The 21,307-nt window shown below is 50.0% G+C and overlaps 1 protein-coding gene across 1 annotated transcript; it reads right to left on the bottom strand.

Annotated features, from left to right (window-relative positions):
* Positions 1 to 1,155: 1,155 nt before the first annotated feature.
* On the bottom strand, positions 1,156 to 20,812 carry s1pr2 (sphingosine-1-phosphate receptor 2). The gene is made up of 2 exons (XM_080009211.1): positions 20,710 to 20,812; positions 1,156 to 4,536 (listed from the first exon to the last, which is right to left on the bottom strand). Exon 2 carries the CDS (start codon positions 4,406 to 4,408, stop codon positions 3,293 to 3,295), a length of 1,116 nt encoding a protein of 371 aa, XP_079865337.1. The 5' UTR covers positions 4,409 to 4,536; positions 20,710 to 20,812; the 3' UTR covers positions 1,156 to 3,292.
* Positions 20,813 to 21,307: the final 495 nt, after the last annotated feature.

Here is a 21,307-nt window from a genome sequence, read left to right as displayed (position 1 = left end):
TCGCGTAGCGTGCCGTTGATCTTTTTTGCTTTCTTTTCTTTTGATTTATGTTTCCTTTTTTTCTTTATCCTCCCTTTACCCTTTAAGTTTTCGTTTCGTAAAATGTCCGATCGTGAATGAGGCCAACGAGGGTGTGATGTTATTCTTTTGCACAAAAAAAATATATATATACAGTATGTATTTTCAGAATATAGACCTATCCTGGACTTGGACCACACATGGCTCTTCATTGCAGTGCAGTATAAACCACATCAGTGCCGTTCAGTCCAAACCTTGTAATCCCCACGTGGAAAAAATAGTGTTGATTTAGATTCCTTCCATTTATGTCATGGTTTAATGAAGCAGATATCGGAGGTCCTTTACAAGTCACATTTTTCCACTATCTGAATGTGTTCATTTCTCATTCTGATATCGTCTCGTTGTTTGAATTTCTGTTTTTCTGGATCTTCCGAAACCCATCTCATGTGCTCTCTGCTTTGAATTATTTTGTGTACACAGCTTCGCCTACAGGTTTCTGGAGTCTGATGTCACATCCTGCGAGGCTGCTGGAAAGACTTGGCAGCCTTCCCAGCAGCGCAGCCTCCTGGGGCTGATTCAGCCAATGTTCCCACCCAGGAATCCTGGACGTCTGACAGCAACCAGGCCCAACTCTCCCAAGGCCATACTCTGTCAGCCTCTCCCCGCACCCAGCGTCTCCCCCGAAAACAAAAACCTCTCCCAGGGCCTTTCTTCATGCTTCTCCCAGACAAACTTATATACAAATAGCCATTCCTTTTTAATACCACAACCCATTTTCAACCTCGCTGCCCTCAACCAGCTTCCCAGCGTAACCCTTCCTCACTTTAGCCTTGAAGCAACTGGGAGATTTCATTAGGTAAGAGAGCTGTGATTAATGGCCTCTGGATTATTTGCATAGTGTTTGAGGCGTTTCGTGTCGAAGCGAGTGTTTTTCTGACCTTGTCAGAACATGTTTGGATTAAACATTGAATATTGATTACTCCTCAGATGCGGACATAATAGCGATGCATCTTAGGACATGTAGATAACCTGGAGCCGCAAACAACTACGAAAAAGAGGCAACACGACTCTGTTGTGCCAGACACATGGAATTACTCTGACCAATTCACACACACACACACACACACACACGTACCGTTCATTTTGGTATTTCATTTATTTTATCAAAATGGAATGCAATTAACAAAACATTTATGTACCTCTATTAGTGTTTAAGATTGTACCATTTTAACTCAGGCAGCGTGCTACTGGACAGACAAGGCTATTGCACACAGAACATTTCAATACAACAACACACTTTGAACAAACTTTACATAGATACATACTTACAAAACATACATAGTTATTCATATATATCATTTAAAAAATGTACAAGTTAGGCAACAAAATTAAGTGGTACTAACACAGATGAAAACACGTCTCGAATACCTGGGGGAAAGCAGATGCTGTTGAAGCTGCCAAAGTGCTTTTCACTAGTTCTACTTGGCTGTCTTAATGTCAAAACCTGTACGGGATTAGGGCAAGGGAAGGCGTACGTTTTGAGAAGTGTGGGTGAGGCATGCGTGTGTGTACGTGTACAGGAAGAAGGTTAGACAACCCCTTGAACAACAGGAACCGGACAATGAAAAACAGGACTTCCTATGGCTGAAGGAAGTTGCCTGTAGTAGGATGAAGCTGACCTCCCAAGAGGCCACGCAGACCCCCCCCCCAACACACACACACACACACACACACACACGCACACACACACACACACACGCACACACACACACACACACACACACACACACCTTTGAAATTGGATCTGCTCCTCCTTTGTAGGGGAAGTGAGGCGTTGTTTTTTGGAAAGCTGAGACGTGTTTACTCTGTACAGATCTCATTTCATCCTGGTGACACAAGGCATAATGTCTAGCAAATTAAACCAGGACAATAAGTTGTTTGTGCCGCTATTTAAGACTTCACAGTGAGAGTGACCGACCCTGTTCATCCCACTGTCTGCATGTCAACGGCAGGTCAATGCACAAAGATGATCAATAATACTGTCATAAGCGGAGCCCTGGCTCCAAAACACTTCATACGTACATTCAGCCTCATTCTCAAAGAGGAAGACACAAATGGAGAGAGCACACTGCTGCTACGCTACTCGCCACAACATTGTCAAGACAGAGATCCCATTAGATGGGGGCCACGTGACCGTTGTCATCGAGTGAGACTTATCAGTGCCAACTTACTTCAGGAAGTGTGCTTTGTGCTTGAGCCTTCCTCCTAGGAAATTGTTAAGATACAAAAGACAACAGTAAAAGCAGGAAGGACAGATTATAAGGACAAATAGGCATTGGGAGTCGTTAATGACAATGCTGGAGCTTGAAATGTATACCGTACACATTAACCGGACTAATGAGTTAAGAAATTCATGCATTAAATGTAAGGTGGATATTTAAGTTTGTTACAGTTAATTAGAGGGGTCAAGACATGGTTATATAGGGAGTATATAGGTCTGGTCTATTATTTGGCTTGTGTGGAGTGGAACGTTGGTCGATTGGTCGGGGTTGATTGTTACCTCCTTTCTCCGCTCAAGTATAAGCAATGATTTTGTCGGGCAAATATACAAACAAATCACATACAGAGAATGGCGTAACAAATTGTTACAAAGGGGGAGAGCCACTTGAAGAAGAACAAATTACGCCTACAAATCTACAAAGTGCAACTTTGCAAGCTTTGCAATGGTGCAGACCTCACAACTTCCTCTAACACGTTGATGTGGATGTCACCTATTTCATGTTAGCATATTTGGTTCTTATTTGGGCAATACATACATGTTGAAAGAAAGAGCTTAAAAGTATGCAAATAAAAAAAGTGGATATTGTATAGAATCAGTGAGAGTACCCATGGATGAACAGTTTTCCACATCCCTCAAAGGTCTCACCAACAATCGTGGCAAGCTAATTTATCCACTTCCCTCCAGAGTGATTGTGTTTTCACATCCTTGCTACAGGTGAAACAGGGAACGCTGATTGTAGAGTCCCCCACAAATTTGGTTGTCATGAGAAAGAGTCAATATACTCAATCTCTCACGCCGGCCACAAGTTCCACAAGTGTGGAGATGTGGTCTTTATTTGTCAGTCTCTTTGCCTGCCAACAGTCTTTGTTCTTCTCCTCCGAATACATTTTAACAACACTGTCGCACCTACTCTCATACATTCCTCGCTATTTGCAAGTTATACGCAAAAACACACATACACTAGCACACAGATCCACGAGTGGTCGCGAGGCATCAGACGCAGGTGGTGCAGTCTTGCATGATGGGTGTAGTCTGCTGTTCGTGTTTGATGGTGCAGTGCTCCAGGGAGCTGGAGCTCTTGAGGGGGACCAGGCAGCGGTCGGCGGGGCGTCCGCTCCGCAGCAAACCCCAGCAGCACAGCACGCGGAGGAACTCCTTCCTCATGTCCTTGCTGCGCAGCGTGTAGATCACCGGGTTCAGCGCCGAGTTCAGGGTGGCGAAGCCAAAAAACTTGTCGGCATCGGAGAGGATGGGACAGGATTCCATCCTGCAGGACGAGTCCAGGAGGAGGATGGTGAACGCCGGCAGCCAGCACATGATGAACACGCCCAGCACGATGGTGACAGTCTTCAGAAGGGCGTAGGTCGGAGAGTTGGTGGCCTCCTGGTGGCTGGAGCGCACGATCAGATAGATCCTCACGTAGAGGATGACGATGGAGAGGAGTATAATGCTGAAAATGGTCACAACAAAAACAATGTATTTCTTGGAGTAGAGCGGCAGCACGGCGGAGCATTCGGGGAGGTTGGAAATGCAGTTCCATCCGATGATGGGCAGCCCGCCGATCAGGATGGAGGTGACCCAGCACGCTCCTATCAGGAGGAACATGCGGCAGGTCTTGTTGGAGCCGTACACCTTGACCTTGGTGATGGCGATGTAGCGCTCTATGGCGATAGCCAGCAAGCTGAAAATGGAGGCGGCCAGAGCAATGAATGCCGTGCCCTCGCGGATAAACCACTGCACCGGCAACAGCTGAAAGGTCCTCGGCCCCGACAGAAAGATATTTGCTATGTAGGCGGAGCCCGCCAGAAGGTCAGAGAGGGCCAGGTTGCCGATGAAGAAGAACATGGCCGAGTGGAACTTCTTGTTGCGGAAGACGGCGATGAGAACCAGCAGGTTCTCCAGGATGATGATGCTGCAGAGCACCACGATGACGATGTTGAGGGTGCCGAGCTCCTTCTTCTGCCGGATGCGCTTCCCGAGCTCATCCTCGGACATGTCCTTAGCGCAGCGGTAGTAGTACTGGATGAGACTCTGGTTGTAGTACTGTATATACTTGCTCGTCATGGTGACAGGGTGGCAGACCACGGCGGCTTTACAGCAAAGACTCATTCATACAGTGGTGTCGGGGGAGTGAGTCTAGGGCATCAATGGATTCCGTCTCAGGAAGAGACGGACTGAGGCCGCATGCCGGGAGGGAGACTGCCGGTCCCGCTGTCACATCCCATGAGCCTCATCACCTGCAGACACAGAAGACAACACCCAGCGGGTTAATGACGGGGACATTAGGTAGAAAATAACACATTGCCTGTCGAAGGTCATATCAAAACGAAGATCTGTGTTTTGCATTGGAAAGTTAGGATGACGTGTGTTTCATAGTAAAATCAAGGAATGCTTTGGAAATATTTTCTGCCTCTTGAACTATCCTGCGCAGAGAATCGCTTTTTGATATATTCTGTAAATGTATTGTTTTGTAATTAGAGAAACTTTTTGTATTTTTGGCTATTTTTGCAGACTGTTCAGCTTCTTTCTGCTAAACGTCTGCACAGCCATGCGAAAATCCGTACCCAACAAGTTCTTCATATATGGAAATGTACTTGGCCGAATAAACGGATTCTGATTTCATTGTTATACCCCAAATAAAAAAAACAAACAAACAAAAAAAAAGGTAACCGACAGATTTGATATAGAAATGGAAAATCTTGAACTTTCTCTTCACAGTCAGTTGGTGTGTGGTAACCCAACACATGTATTGCTGCGTCTTAAAAGCATTGAGGTTCCAATGACTTCTTTGGAAGCAAAGATTGTCAACTGCAGGGCAAGCACACACACGGCGAGCGCTGTGTTGTCACATGCTCACACTTTGTGTGAACACACGGCATTCTCCACACGCATCTCCAAACAAACACCCACGCAAGCAAACAGTCGAGTTCAAGCTGTCGAACATGAACCGTGACCGGTAAACCCGTGAGCCCGTCTGGGTCATTTACGGAAGTAATTCAGATATCTTATCACTGAACATAACGCCCTCGGCAAGAAACCCAAAACGCCGAAGGGGCTGAAGAACATTAGAACATCCAAAAAGAAAAAAAACCAAAACAACACATTTACCCTTTCAGTAGGTTACACTTAATCTGAAAGAACGACAGGCTCCGTCGGGCCGAGCGCTCGTGCTCAGACAAGAGCCGAAGGTTTCAAACTGGGGGGGACATTCCACGCAGCCCGTCCAAGCCCTCGACTGTCAACACACACCATTGTTGTGTGCGGAACACCATTCCACTCCAGTGAGTTACCTTTCTGACTCGGACAGAGAGCTTTTTCTTCATCGCCGCCCGCCGACGAACAGCCAACGAAATGCGCATTGTTTCCATCTCCGTTCACTGGAGCGTCGAAAGCCCCCGCAGCGAACGCAATCAACGGCAATGTTGACGCCCTCGGGATGGTCTCCAAATCTCGCCTTAAATTTCGATATCAACGCAACCCGGTGCAGCCACCCGGGGGCGTGCAAGGGAAAGCCGGCTGCCAAGCAGAGCCAGAGCTTTGGGCCTGGAAACCTAATTAGCGATGGAGCTGGTGTCCTAAACCGGTCAAAGGTAATGTGATCCATTCGGACGCCAGCTCCGGCCGTAACAAGAGCCGGCGATGCCTACGCACGGCTTCCCCATACGGTTCTCTCGGTTTCTCTCTCTCTAAACGTTTTACTGGGACTCTGTGCCGCCCTGCTTTGACTCAGAAAAGACACAGAAAACGGAAGTAACAGAAAGAGGGACGCACTCGCGAGGGGGAAGACAGAGACCGAAAGAGAGCATCCATGCGGAACGGCATCTGGACACAAAGGCAGGAATCTGAGACATTGCCGTCGTGAAGTGCACAGGCGAGCACACACACATGCGCGCGCGCACAAACACACACACACGCATGCGCACACACACACACATGCAAAACCATGCGTGGCCAAAAATTGGATGGCTCCCATGTGCGCAGAGCCCTCTAAAACACACACACACACACACACACACACACACACACACACACACACACACACACACACACACACACACACACACACACACACACACACACACACACACACACACACACATGCTTTATTGTACATGTAGAAAAGACACAGAATGGTCTAGTGTGGCGGTCCAGCTGCACACAGGCAGGTTTCGACACACAGCTGCACTCGGGTGCCAATAATAACCCACACACAGTTTTTCGCGAGCGGCAACAGAGAAGGACAGTTTGCGTCGGGGAAAACAGCGCTGCTCTTCAGCCTCGATGTAGGACAGCATATTTCCCCGTGGCTATTGCAACTATCATAATAGCACAATTGAGTATTTGCTTATCAGGGCTGCTCTATGAGGCAATTCTCCTTCCTTTTAGGCCCATTAAAAAAATGCAAATAAAGGCTTGAGGGGGTGCACATGTACCAGACCAATGTAATTAGATTTGGTGTGGCTTGTAATGATGCAGTTAATGGAGACGGCGAAACAAACCAGCTCCGCGTCCCTACTGCGTCCGCGCATGGTAGATGTAAAGATAGTCATCGGTCTGTTTGGTTTTATTCGGGAGTTCTGGTCAATCCTATTACATCAGATCCTCTACGGATTCTCGGGGGCCGGTTCTCTAAGCCCGGGCTTCAGTCTGTTTATGCTGGAATAAGTAAAGTAAGTAAGTAAATAAATGTTTTTTTCTCTCGTTTTTTTTCCCCCCTTATATTATTCCATTTCAAAACCCCTGATAAAGTTCAAATTGTCCCTTTTCATCAACAGTAAGATAGTTAGCAGAGGTGGAAAATTCCAGGTTCAGAGAGTAAGTCCTGCCATGTTTTCGCTCCAGCCCCGCACCGATCCAGCTGCTTCACCCATCAGCCGGAACCTCTGGGCTTGACACTACAGTAATCAGCAAATCCACCGTGATTGGCTGAAAATCTGAACCGGGATTTTTTCCGACTCGGCTCGCTCGGAAAGCGCCGCCGAACCCTTTGACGCCGTCACGCCGCGGCGTTGACGGGACGGGTGAGCTCCATTCATTTCAATTGGAAGGGCGCCGAAAGGTAAAGGTACGCTTGAAGCCTGTTGTATTGTAGGAAAAACACAAAGCAGAACAGCAACAACAACAAGTGCAGTCAAAAGTTGTGCTTTTAAAATAAAGACTTTTTTTGAAATGTATATGCGATGTTTTTACGGAACATGACGATTGTGCTGCTGTAGGGTGACCACCTTTTAAAGTGTGCCGCGTTTTCAGGTCTGAGTTATGGTTATCACGCCCGTGTTACATTGTTTTGTGCATTGTTTTTTATTGGGTTTTTTTTTGATTGGGTTAGGTAATGAGTGGGACGGAACATGATACGACGTCGGAAACAAGTATAATATTATTACTATTTTAATTGTGGTGAAAACTGGGACAATTTGGTAATGAATGTTGAATATTGGGACATTTTAGTGTTGCAGATGTCTGTCAGGACTCGGGACACCCAGCTCAATACCGGAAAAACCGAACGTCTGGCCACCGTACTGTGGTGAGTTTCTGTTGGTTGATTGGATGGGTGTGGGGGTGGTGGCATGGGACCTAAACATTTGGGTCTAACAAAGGTTGAGCACTAGTATATGCACTGGTATATACACTGGTATATGCACTGGTATATGCACTGGTATATGCACTGGTATATGCACTGGTATATGCACTGGTTTATGCTATCTAGGCAGCTCAAGGCCGCACAGTTGTGCCGCCGGCAGGGGATGTGAAACCCGACGGGCTGGTTTGCCCGCAGCGCTGTCAAGCCACAGCCCTTAAAATGTGAGCCACGCGGTTTTCACGACGACCGGATAGCGCAGACTTCCTGTTCTGCGAGCCGCCACCCGCGAGGCCGCCGCCGACGCCGTGCTCTGTGAGTGATGCACACACACCACCGTCAGAACCCATACCCCCAGAGGAAATACCTCATAAGCGCGCTGCAAACTTCACACCTGCGCTCACGCCACGCTGACAATGATCCCTCTCCCACATCTCATGTCGACAGATTGCTTTCCCTTTATCAGCAGGTACAAGCTGAGGACAATGAACGCTGTGTTTTAGGGGAGTCAATTCCACATGCTTTGAAACCCAACGCTTCTATCTGAGACCTCCCCCTATAACACATACAGAATAGATATATTTATTAGGGAGGGGTCTGCGGCCATTTTAGTTGGAGTTGGTTCTATTTTCATGGTGGATAGGAGCAAGGTTTTCAGGGCGTACCATACATTAGAACCTACGATCATGGATGTTGTTATTATCTTTGTCCAAGGCCTCGCCACCCACCTGCGATCTCCTGGGAAAAAACACACTTTTTTGTTTGTTTGTATGTATTTTTGTTGTATCCCCTGCCTGCCCAGCCTGCCTGCCGACCTCATCGCCTTTCGGCCGTCTGACAGAAACATGGATGAATATACATGAAAACTGTTTAACTCAACAAGAAACAAAAATATAATAATAATAATAATAATAATAATAATAATAATAATAATAATAATAATAATAATAATACTGGTAATAATAATACAGGTAATAATAATAATAATAATAATAATAATAATAATAAACATCCTATGTCATAAAATCCCAGTGTCACCCAAACTGCAGATACAAACATATAACCTGTATCTGAATACTTATATTGTATATTGTACTGTACCACGTATTTTTAAGAAAGGTGTCAGCTACATTACCAGGGAGCTGGAAAAGTGGTAATACAATTATTTTGAAGACATTTGTCAATTTAAAACTGCAATACAATAGACATGTGCATGGTAGTCCCCATTGCATAGTAACCGACCAACATAGCTCCGTTGGTAAAAGGGAACAAAGCTGGACCGGGAAATTCAGATCAGATACAGCAAATTGGTGGATTTTCCACATATTTAACCAAACTTTTCCATGAAGCACTCACCGATAAATCTGAGAGAACCTCGGCATCATTCATTCTGCAGTGACCTCACATCGATCGAACATAAAAAACCTCGCCCTAATCAGTGCCACTGGAAGACCGCTTATCAAAAATGACGGTGATTTATTCTTAAGGATATTTTTAAATCCCGTTATCGCCTCCACCCTAAAACGTGCCAGGAGAAACATTCGAATTTTGGCGAAAGATTGTGAACGTGGCGACGGAGGCTGAAAGTCGATCCACTCCTCCTTCCTAATCCTAACGAGCGACAGAGCTCCTCTCCCCCGTCACGTGACCGACGACGGCACAAAGGCCCCAGGTGTTGTTTGGATTTCCCAGAAACACCTGATAAGCCCCAATTAGGGGAGCGTCTGTTCGGGGGTGGAAGAAAAAAAAAAAAAAAAAAACAACAACAAAAAAAATAAAAATAAGGAACCACCCCACCCCATTACACCACCCGCCACCTGTCGCACACCGTGCTTGAGGCGGGCCCCACTTTCTCCTTGGTAAAAACAGGAAACCCTGACCTGGGTACACACACACACACACACACACACACACACACACACCCACAAACACACACAAAGCCAGGTCCGAAAAACTCGCCACATACCGATACCCCACCAAAACTCAAAACTCAAACATTTTCTTTCTGATAAGAACCGTGATGAAGCGACTCTGCCTTTGGGACGGTCCGCGTGTTCGGCTTATCTCGTTTCCTCGAGGACGCTTGTACAAGCGCTTGTTTACTTAGACGACTGGCTCATCGTGTTTGAACGTTTCCTGTCGCTGTAAAGCGGTCCGGCGTGTCCCGCGACGTCTCTCGCCGGCCGTCCGTGGCGCAGCTTTCCGCCACCGGTTCATCTCACCGGCGGCGGAACACGAGCACCGTTTGATGACAGACAAATCACCTTTTTGTTGGCAACGCGTACAACCGGGGCTACTGTTTTTCGCGAGATATAACCTTTTCGCAAGATATAACCTTGACCGATCCTGGCTTTCCAGAGCGCCTGTCCGTCTGGGACGCGCGGGCGCTGAGGGGATCCGTTATCCGTCTTTTACTTCCATCCAACCGTCCGGCGTCCACCGCCGGTCAGGGGAGGGCTCCTCACCGTCGCGCCCCGTCCCTTCCCCCGGCTCTAAACACGGCCCCAACCGCTGGCGCCTCTGCGGGAGTCTCTTATGCAAGCGAGTGCCACGGTCATGGCGGAATTGAGGAAGGAAGATGACTGTGGACTGATGCACTCGACTTGTGTGGAATTGCGTACACAGCTGCAACGTTTCAGGGAATCTGAATAAATCAGAAAGAGAACTTCCTTCTCGAGTTTAAACCACGGGGCCCCAACAGTAGACCCAGGTTGGCAGAGGTTCCACGGTTATCAAAACTTTCCCCGGCCTCGACCGCGAGACTTTCCTTATCTCGGCGAATTGGGACCCAAAAGGAAAGAAACACCCCCGCGGCCGCCGAGCAACTCGACGTTTCCGCTACCTTGCAGGTCCGCTCCCGCACGGGCTCCATCCGCCGGCCCTTTTTAACCGCCGGCGACGCCATCGACCGCCCCGCCATCAATACCCCGCATTCTGACATCGGTGCCGGGGGGGCAAAAACGTGACCCGGTTCTTTTCGCGACCTTTTTGCCGCGATCAGCCGGCTGTGTTAAGCAAAGGGGGCGTGAAGCCTCTTTCAATAGGGGTTTCCTGGAGCCCCCGAACCACACGTTGAGAAGCCCCTCTGGTGGGGAGAAGAGGGAAAAAAAAAAAGGGACGGAGGGAGGAGCGGCTTTCCCTCCTCTGCTCTGCTATCAGCGCTCCACGCCTCGGCGGCGACGGGCGAGCCGATAAAGCAGCCGAGCGGAGACAGAGATGAGCCGATAGGGCCGACGCAACAAAAGCAACACAATGTCCGCCCGCCAGAGATCCCCGCGGCGTTGGCGCGGCAGGCGAGGACACGAGGTCGATTCCCGAGCGCGACGCGAACTCATCGATCGCCCCGTCTCTGCCGCCACGGCGCGAACGAGGGAAATGACGGCTGTCACGTACTCAACAGCTGGAGAGCATGCGTTGGAGGGAGAGAGAGAGAGAGAGAGAGAGAGAGAGAGAGAGAGAGAGAGAGACGCGAACTAGATCCTCTAACACGTCGCGGCCGGGATTTCCGTCTCGCCGCAGCGCAGAACTTCGGGGGCCCGGGGGGGCAGGGGGGGATACGTGGGCTGAGGGGGTGGAGGAGTGATTCACAGGGAGACGGGACAGCAGGCTCTGTTGTTTTGAAATATGGACGGTTTACATGACGGCCAGCGAAGAAATGGGTGGAGGGGTGGAGGGTTTTAAGGGGAAAAACAGATGGGGCCCGGGAGTGAGGGGGAGTCGGGGACGTTGGGGGCCGCCGGAGCCGCTCTGTGACTTTTACCGTGGAGGGGCGGGGCCGCGGACTTGGAGATGGGCGACGGGGGCCTGCGATATCTCAAGGTTTGGAGCTTTAAAAGGAATTCAGCGAGGGAAGGAGCACAAAGAGCGGAGACAGCGAGAGAGAGAGAGAGAGAGAGAGAGAGAGAGAGAGAGAGAGAGAGAGAGAGAGAGAGTGAGAGGGAAGGGGAGTAGGGGAGAGGGGGCGGGGGTGGTGGTGGTGGAAGGGGCGGGTCAAAAACTCAAAAAATGTCTCTGGTGCTTTGTGTAAACTTGCCAAAACCATGTCCCCGACATACGCAAGTCTCATTCCTTCAGCTTTCAAAGGGAAATTTGAAAAGAGAAAAAAAATAAAATAATGTTGCACAAACAAAACAAATAGTAAACTGTAAAAAAGAAAAAAGAAAAAAAAAAAGGAGCCCGGCGCGTCATGAGGATTCAGATGAAGTCGGAGCAGCGAGGTTCCTTCTTTGTTCACTGAATCGCTTCCACTTCTGCTCCGCCGTAAACCTTCCTCTTATTTTTCTTCTGTCGGTTATTATGGTAATTTTTACAACCGGGCTTCATTAAAAGCTTGTTTAAGCTGCGAGATATCAGGGGAGTGTGTGGCCCCAATACGTGCGATTTAATCATGTAATTAGGGATTACCCTTTCGCTTGTCAGACGCTGACAGTTTGGGTTCAGCCTTTTCCAAAAGGGTCTAGTCTGTCGGCTCGGGTCGCAGAAGAAAGGGGGGGGGCGGGAGCTCTCCCGCCTCCCCCTCCTCCCCGGGGCCCCGGCTCCGAGGCTCTGGCGCGCCGCGTTTACGGCGGCTCGCGCATGTGCCGGTTGGAGCGCCGGGCGTGGGGGGGGGGGGGGGGGCGACGGCGGGAGGGGAGCGGCGGACACAAAGGCCTGGCTGACGACGGGCATCGCCGCGCCCCGAGGAGTCAATACCCGCGTGACCGGCAGACACCCACCCGCCCCTCGCCCCACCACACACGCGCGCACACACACACACTCCCCGCAGGGATGGGGGCGACGGGAGGGGGCCGCGCTCAGACTAAGGGGCAATTACTGTAATACATTACCCATCAGCCTCGGACCGTCCCCGTCATCTGTTGATTTTCAAATTATTAAAACTCCTTTTATTGTTCCTTTCTGCGAGTTTGCCTTTCATCCCGATTTGGCGGACGGCTGGGTGGGGGGCGGGACGCATCTCTCACACTCTTAACCCCCCCCCACCCTCCTCCTCCCCCCTCCGCCTTGCCCCGGTATATTTTTTAAACCTCACCGCAGAGATCAAAAGAGGAGACCACAAAGAAGTGATTAAAAGCACATCAGGAAGGATTTATTCCCAACACATCTGGGGCAGACACGCTCGTACAGCAGCCTATTAAAGACTTCATTACGGCGCACAGCGTAGGAGCGGCTCTCCATTAAAGAAGCTCCGGGCGAGCACTCAGAGCCGGGGATTAAAGGAATCGGCTTTTCGCCGTTTTTTTCCCCAAAACCCGGGCCCCTGTCAAGTCGTCGGTGCCCGCCATTCGTTCGCGCCTTTCCCTACCCAGATCGCGACTCGGCTCGCCGCGATCAAATGCGGTCCGACGTCGGAACGCTTCAGGCCTCCGCCGAAGCGGGGGAAAAAAAACGAAAACAAAAAGAAAACGCCCGCCAACCCTGCACCGTGACGTTAGAAACTAGAAACAGGAAAGAGCGCCGCTTCCTCCTGGCCACCCTTTTTTGTAGCGCCACGCACTCAGGTGGCTTGGGAGAACACCTTCCTTTTTGTGGACGGGTAAAACGGAGCTTCTTGAAAACGCTCTTTTTGGAGTTTTAACGGCGAGTTTCATTGCACATTATCTGGCCTGCTAATGCCAGCATTATAAATCTCTTTTTTTTCCTGTGTTCTTGTGTGGGTGGACATTTTTTCATTTTGAATAGCCCCCTCATAACCTGACAAATGATCATATCTGGCGTATCATAGAAAACTTCACCAAATGAAAGAACAAAAGTTGTCGGTCCAGGATGTGCATTCTTGACAAAACAACAGCGGGCGACTGAGAACTGAGTCAAAGTGCAGCGCGGTGACAAATCTGCGGTGACGACTGCATTGCATCAACCGGAGAACAGCCAACGGTGTGCAGGAAGTGGGCTGCGCAAAAGATTTCAAAACCGCACACAGAATGTGCTCGCATTTGGAGTCCACAATCTCAATCCTCGATCGCAATAATCGTTCGAAATGTCGGATGGTGACCCGATTGTGTGCCGGGGTACACGCGGCTGCCGGATAAGATCCCACGGTCTCCAAATCTCTACCTTAGATACCACTTTTTGCATCAGGCAGCCGAGGCGCGCTTCCTCCAAGTTTCGGCCGTGCCTGACGCCCTCGCAGCTCGCCATGTTTATCCATGAGGGCCGGCGCTCCGCCGAATGAACGGCTTTGAAGCCTTGCTCGCGTCTCGTTTGCCCTGGCTCGCGGCCCCTATTCTGCTCCGTCCCTAGAGCATGGGCCCCACGCTGTCTCACGTCGTACTACCGGGCTCAGAGGGCCGGGATGGCGTTTGCGAAAGGCCACATGTGACGCTTTTGCATTCCGCGCCGGCGATCGCGTTCGGTGTCTGGGACCTCAAGCGTCCTTTGAGGCGCGTGCGTGTGTCACGCTGTAGTGTGCCTTGACCGTGACGGCGTATACCATTTTCGCCGATTAGTGCCGAGAGATCCGAGCGCCGATTCCTCAGCCTCCGAGCCATAGTCATGGGACAAAATTGCCAAGAGGCGATCATACAGCAACAAGCAGAGGAGTGAGGAGGGAGGTTCGTGACGACGAGCATGATAGCATCGGCCGCAGCCAACACACAGCGGGATAAAGCTGCCCTGATTACTTCTGCCCGGCGATAAGATGACAAATTGATAGAGGCCCCACACTCTCCCCTCATGCTCCACTATAAAAAAAACAAAAAAACAACCCCTCCAGACTCCTCTGGCAAATACAGGCCCATTTAACAGACGCCTGTTGTTGGAAAAACAGGGTTGCCTGGAGCGAGAACATTGTTGTGTCCACATAGTTGCTCCAACACATTTTAGAGAGACTTAAATGTTCCTGGCTTTAAAGGACGCGACTTAGCGAGTGAAAAAAACAAAACAAAAAAAACAACAAAAAAAAAAAAAAAACCACGAGCTTCAGGAGGTAGACCCGGACCCCTGGAGGTAGATTGTATCTGGGCAGAGTTAAAGACGTAAGAACCGTTAGAGCTACAGACTCTGTTCAAAGAGCGGGATCCGTGAGGAGAAGCCCGGGGGGCCATTTGGAGTAACAGTATTTTAAGAGGGTAATGCGGCATTTCTGGCAACATTGCTTGGGTCGGTCCTTACATGAAATCCACTCGAGAGGGAAAGTCATTTGGGTTTGTTACGTGCCGCCGTTAAGCCGGTTAGTCGATTTGTCTGTCGAGGGGCTATTTTGCATGACAAAAATATCATCAAATCTATATGAACTCTTTGCTGCGAGGCAAGAGTTGGGAGGATAATGTGACGACTCCTCCGTCAAGTTCCCGTTTGAAGTTGAATGAATTATGGAGCGTTATCATCAGCCAAAAGGCACCGAGGGCGAAGAAAGATAGGACACATTTGGCGCAACACGAAGAAAGACGATGCGATTTTTTTTCTGCCGCCGCAAATGACGTGACCGCGACCTCAAGGCGTGGATGTGGACACTTGAGTGCAGCGAAACACCGACCTGTCGGAGCCGTCGTCGTATTTGGGTAAACTGACGGCGCCGCGTCTACTTTTATTATTATTATCGTTATTATTATTATTATTATTATTATTGTTGTTGTTATTATTGTTATTATTATTGTGATTATTGTGATTATTGTTATTATTGTTAGTATTGTTGTTATTGTTATTATTATTTGCATTTGACTCCAAGCGAGGACTGCTGCAAATGAACCAAACAAAAAAAATACAATTCCTGACAAAACAGGACTTTGCGGTTGACTCATCGGTAAAGTCAGTATCTAGGGCAAACAGTCATTACGCAATACAAAATGGCTCTTTGATAGGAAAGACAGGCGCTCCGCCGGGCTCCTACACCCAATAAATTGTTTAAGCGTGGACCTGACACATCTTGCCAGCTGAACGGAGTGATCTAAAACCTGGGGGGGGCCGTCCAACTTTTTCCTCTCCACATCTGAATTTGAGGGGTGGTGGGAGGGAGTTGGGGTGGGGGGGGGGGGTGGGGGGGTGGGTGGTGGGCTTGTGGCGATGAAGTAATGCCAGTGAGCGTTCCAGCTGCACAAACAAAGAGAAAGGCTGACAATGGAGTCAATTGGGGAAGAAACAGGAGGAGGAGGAGGAGGAGAGGATTTTTTTTGTTTTGTTTTGTTTTATTCCCCCCCTTTTTTTTTCCCTCCTTCCCCCGAAAACCGCAGCATCTCCATGTGTACCTGCTCCAGAATCGGAGGGGGTTGACCAGACATCGGTGGACGGGTGGGGGGGAAACACACACACACACACACACAAAAAAAAAGAAACAACCGCGACATGACCACACTGATTACGCGGGCGGCTCATTCCGCTCCCATCCATAAATCGCAACGAAATAACTTTGGGGAGAGTTTGCAGCGTTTTTGCCGCTGCACATCCAAAGCCACATCAGTGAGCGACCAAAAATAGAACACGTTCAAACGCTCATGTGACCGGCCCCGGAGGGCGGGGGGGGGGGGGGGGGTTCTATGATATTCACTGTAGTTGCATGTACACGCTACGATACGTTACGTCGCTCGAGACGCTGGAAATGAAATGACTTTGACGCGCCGTCGGTATCTGGGTAGATTAGTCGCCGACTTGGACGCGGTGTGGAGTGGGTTGCTTTCTGCAAAACCCTCCCCCCCTGCTCTCTCGCTGTGTTACTGCGTGTTAGAGATCCTGGCATGCTGCTACAAGCATCACAACCTGGCCTCACCAGGCCTCATGTTCCGTCAACGTCAAAGGGAGGAGGAGGAGGAGGGGTTGGCAAGCATATAGATATCCTTTGCGATGGTTAAAATGGTTTTTTTCGACAACCGAATACCGGCTCATCTCAACGCTTGATGAAACAGCCGCGACCCTGCTTTATAAGCCAACTAACATTATAAAACACAAGTTTGGCCGAATCCACACCCATGCGGAATTGTGTGTGTGTGTGTGTGTCTGCATGTGTGTCTGCTCATGTGTGTGTTTGTGTGTGTGTGTGTGTGTGTGTGTGAAAGATTGATTCATGGATTCATTGATTCTGGATGAATAAGCATACCGTGCTAAAAACTTTTGAATAAAGACATTTCAATTCAAACTGTCCATTCTTACTGTTGTTTGCAGACAGGGACTAGAAAAGCAAAGATCTATATATATATATATATATATATCCATATATACGTTTATCTATGGTTCGTTCATATATTATGTTCCTGATCCTGACACTCCCAGTGTGTGTCGCGACTCGCGCTTTGGTAGCCCGGGAACAGAAGGCGTTTATTTTGCTCCAGCTGCCACGCCCAAAAAAAGTGTTTTTCAGGCTTTAAGGGGGAGCACCGGCTGCAGCGCGAGCGGGCGCCGGGGAAGCCCGGACGGCCGCGTCACCGCGGAGCACCGGGGCGATTTCGCAGAGAGAGAAAAATTAAAATTAAAATTAAAATAAAAAAAAATCTGTCATATCTGTCGAGTTCATAAATGAATTTCCTATTTTTTTCATTTGCCGACGCGTCACTTCCGGGAGAAAAAGGTGCGAGGCGAGGATCTGGGGCTGGCTGCTCTTAACCAGGTGAAAAAAAATAAACAAACGCGGGGGGTCGCAAGCCGGTTCCGCTCGCCGCTCTGGTCCTTTCACATGTTTTTGAACCTCTCTGATACGGCCGACTCAAGTGGTGCGTGCAGACAACAAAAGGGAAGTCGGTCTCCCTGAAGGAAAGCCATCTCGCTGCTTCCTATTAACGGCCTCTCCCAGGCCCGGGCTGAAACCCGAGCATCCTTCGGGATCACCCCACCCACCCACTCCAAACACATCCCTACCTCCACCCCCACCCAACATGACCTGGTCCTCCCCCAAACAACCAACACGTCCAGTTCCCACCAGTGAATTATCATTCATTTATTTATCCGCCCGTTCACTTACAACTGTTTATTTATCCCGGACCCCCACCCCCCACCCCACCACCCCCACCCCCCCCAATCTATTTATCCCACCCCCCACGGCCGCTTTTTCGTTGAGAAGGGTCCAATTACGGTCCAGTATTCCCAGACCACATCGACGGTTGTTAAGGGAAAGCCAGCTACCGAGCACCGGGAGATAAATCTTTAACTCATGATGTCATGGGGCTGCCGGGCTCCCCGAGCGCTGAAATAATGGACGGGGGCTGGCAAGACAACGCGTGTGCTTCACCAGAGTCCTGTGACTCCGTCGGGGCCTCTAAAAAGGCTTCGGCCCTCAACGTGAGCCCGGGGCCCGGGTGGAGTGTGCGGCCAGGGCTCCGCCTCCCCTCCAGGTCCGCGGTGGCCCCGGGTCACTCCGCTCCGGGGGCCCAGGACGGAGCGGAGGAACGGACGCGTGCGCCAAGAAGTCTGGCAGCGCTCGGGGGGTGGCGGTGCGGAAGGTTTTGTTCCGGTGTAATGAGCCGTCGGGGTCACGTGGTCCGGTGCAGACGGCCGGCCGGCCGTATCATGTCCTCTCACTCTCTCTCTCCCTCTCCCTCCCACAACACGCCGGGCGAGTCGCTCCGCCGGGCCGGGTGTGCCCTCGCCCACAGACGGGGGCCGCGGCTCTCTCGACACCTGCATCGCTGAACCCGCTGACAGGCAGGATTCGACACCTGGCGCGCCTATCTCAGCGCCGTCCGCCGCGCTTCCTCTACGCCTTTCTCCAGCGATGTTATCAGAGGGAGGTGTTTACTCATCTTTGTTCTGCGGGCACCAACGCACTCGGGTGTCCCGTTTCCGACCGTTTAGCGCAGCTGTCGGCGCGTTGGACATCCGACAGCACCGCGCCGGTAGCGGCCGAGCAGGGTAGACCAACCACAGTGCAGGCGGTGATGGATGGATGGGGCTGTTTTTATCTGGACAATAAACATTAGTTCCTCCGCCCTATCATCTTATCTCATTGTGATTTGGGGGAGGCTTTAACCCTCAAGTGTTCCTGCCTGGAATACCGACACCTACCTTTCCTTCTCTGCAGGGCTTTTTGCATGAAGCTGCCTTTTCAGATACCGGGAGGCAGCAGGAGCCCCATCCCACCCCCAAAACCACACACATCACTCCCCTCCTGCTTTCATCTAGTAGAAATCCAAACAATTCAACCACCACCAAGGGACTAAGGCTGCAGTGTTATGCAATTGTTATTAAAAACAGCTCGGGAGATTTACCTCCAGTTAATTTTTGTCATGTAAATAAACCAGTCGGCCAAGCGGGGGCAGTCCTTAAATGATTTGTCTCAAAATTCACATGTCATTTGTAGTAAGACATAAAAATAATAATAATACAATTCTGGTTGTGCTATCTCCATTCTTTAAACACATAATCATCCGTGTCGGCTGGATCACACTACCAGTTCCAAAAAAACGGAAACTTTTTTTTTTTTTTCCCAACATCTGTGTTTACCCTTCTGGGGTCACTTTGAGGTGGTCTATTTTAGTGAACCTTCATCCATATCAACAGTTTACTGACCTCAGCAAGCCGCGCCGCTTTATCAAATTCCCCGCCGCCATCTTTCACTTGTTGCGCCCGGGCGACCTTTATTGTGCACGTCACTCCGACGAGGGGAGCAGCACATTAGAGAAGCACACACGCAACCACGACAGATCACTACGCTGAATGGAAACGTGCCGCTTCAAAACAAAAATAAGAGCATCAACGCGGGGATTTCGTTAGCAGAAGTAAGTCGCTTCGGACAAAAGCCTCTGCTCAATGACATAATGTAATGTAATGTAATGTAATGTAATGTAATGTAATGTAATGTAAGATAATCTAACGGATTACCACTTTAAACCAGACAATATCCACAACGCTTAACCTCGTTGCGGCCTGCCTCTTGAGCTGTGTCGATGAACTCCTGGTAAATGGGATAATGGGAGCTTTTGTCTTATTAATACATCCTTTCGGTACAATGCCTCCTTTGGAGTGACGGATGAGCGAGCCTCAACAACATCGGAGGGGGGGGGGGGGGGGGCGCACAGCAGGGCCCCGGAGGGCTGCAAAGCACCACCCAACCCCCCCACCCCCCCCCCCCCCCCCACCCCCCAAAAAAAGACTGCACAAGATGCATCACACAGCTGCACGTTAATATTTAACACGTGGTGTTATTACACATTAATGTGTGCGTGCTAAGGAAGTAGTTGCAGAGCGCAACCAGAACCAGTAATAAAGTAAACTAAAAACTAAAAAAACAGTCTGGCTTTCGATTACGAAAGCACAGAATTTCTATATTTGTGTTTTACTTTATTTATTTACGTGTCTCACTATTCTAATGGATTTCTTAAATGTCTTTAGCCGGGCGCATTTTATTTTAATTATTCCTATTGTCTTGATGGTCCCTTACCTGCGTTTTTTGTATCTGTGGAAGCACATTGTAAGCTTTTTTTTGACTTGAAGTGTCGTATCAATAGTCTTCTTCTTCTTCTTCTTATTATTATTATTATTGTTATTTATCTAATTAAAGTGCCCACATGGGTGATTATATGTGTTATCGCCCACATTGGTCTATGTTTCGGTATCATCCCTGTCTATATATGGTTTGATCGCAGAAGCGCGAAAGTTATTATCAGCGCTTCTGCTTGGGAGTGGAGGAGGAGGGCGGAGGAGGGGGAGCACTGAATTGCACCATCTTACAGTGTAGCGCAATTCAGTATCGATCCAACTCCGGGACTTTGAAATCGGCCGGCGGCGACGCCACCGCACGGTTTGTAGAAACACACATTGTTCCCTTTCCTGCCTGAGCCGCGGCTCCACGTCCGCGGCGCCACATCCAGCGCATTGAAATTGACACAGTTTTTAGTTAGTTTTGTTTTTTGTTTGTTTTGTTTTACGGAGGTGTCGGAGGCGGCGGAGGTGTCTTGCGTCCGTGACTTACCCCATTAGAGACACTGTCAGGCGCTCCGATCCGCACCGGTCCCCGAGCGGTCCACCATGTGGTCAGCAGGTTATCCCACGCGCCGCGTCAAACTCCGCACTCCTCGCCCCCCCCCGCCCCCCCCCAAAAAAAGGTCACGGACGGCGCGCAGGGGGATGACAATGACCCAAACTTTCACGGGGGCCGGACGGAGTCACGGGGGTTAAATCCACTCAGCTCGTTCGAATCGAGAAAAGAAACGGGGGAGCGCTCGATGGGACGCGGCGGCGGCGGCAGCGGCGGCGGCGGCGCTGGTCTCTTCCCAGCGCGCTCCGTCGTTCTCCCTTTGTCGCTCTATCCGAGCGTCCGTCCGACCGTCCCCCTCCTCCTCCTCCTCCTCCTCCTCCTCCTCCTCCTCCTCGTCCCCGACGCCGAGAACAACAGATCCACGGTCTGCCGCGAGGGAGGCGCGCGCACAAGCCACCCACACGCGGAGGGGACGCGCGCGCACGCGCGCGCGCGGACGCACGCTACCACGCTGAGGTGGGCGTGACGTCACGAGACGCGTTTGTCCGCCCCTAAGGAGCGGTCTTTACAGCGGGCTTAGTATGAGGATATG

Source organism: Zeus faber (assembly GCF_960531495.2).
Source record: "Zeus faber genome assembly, chromosome: 11".
Lineage (NCBI taxonomy): Eukaryota > Metazoa > Chordata > Actinopteri > Zeiformes > Zeidae > Zeus > Zeus faber.
This window is presented reverse-complemented; position numbering and strand designations above follow the sequence as displayed.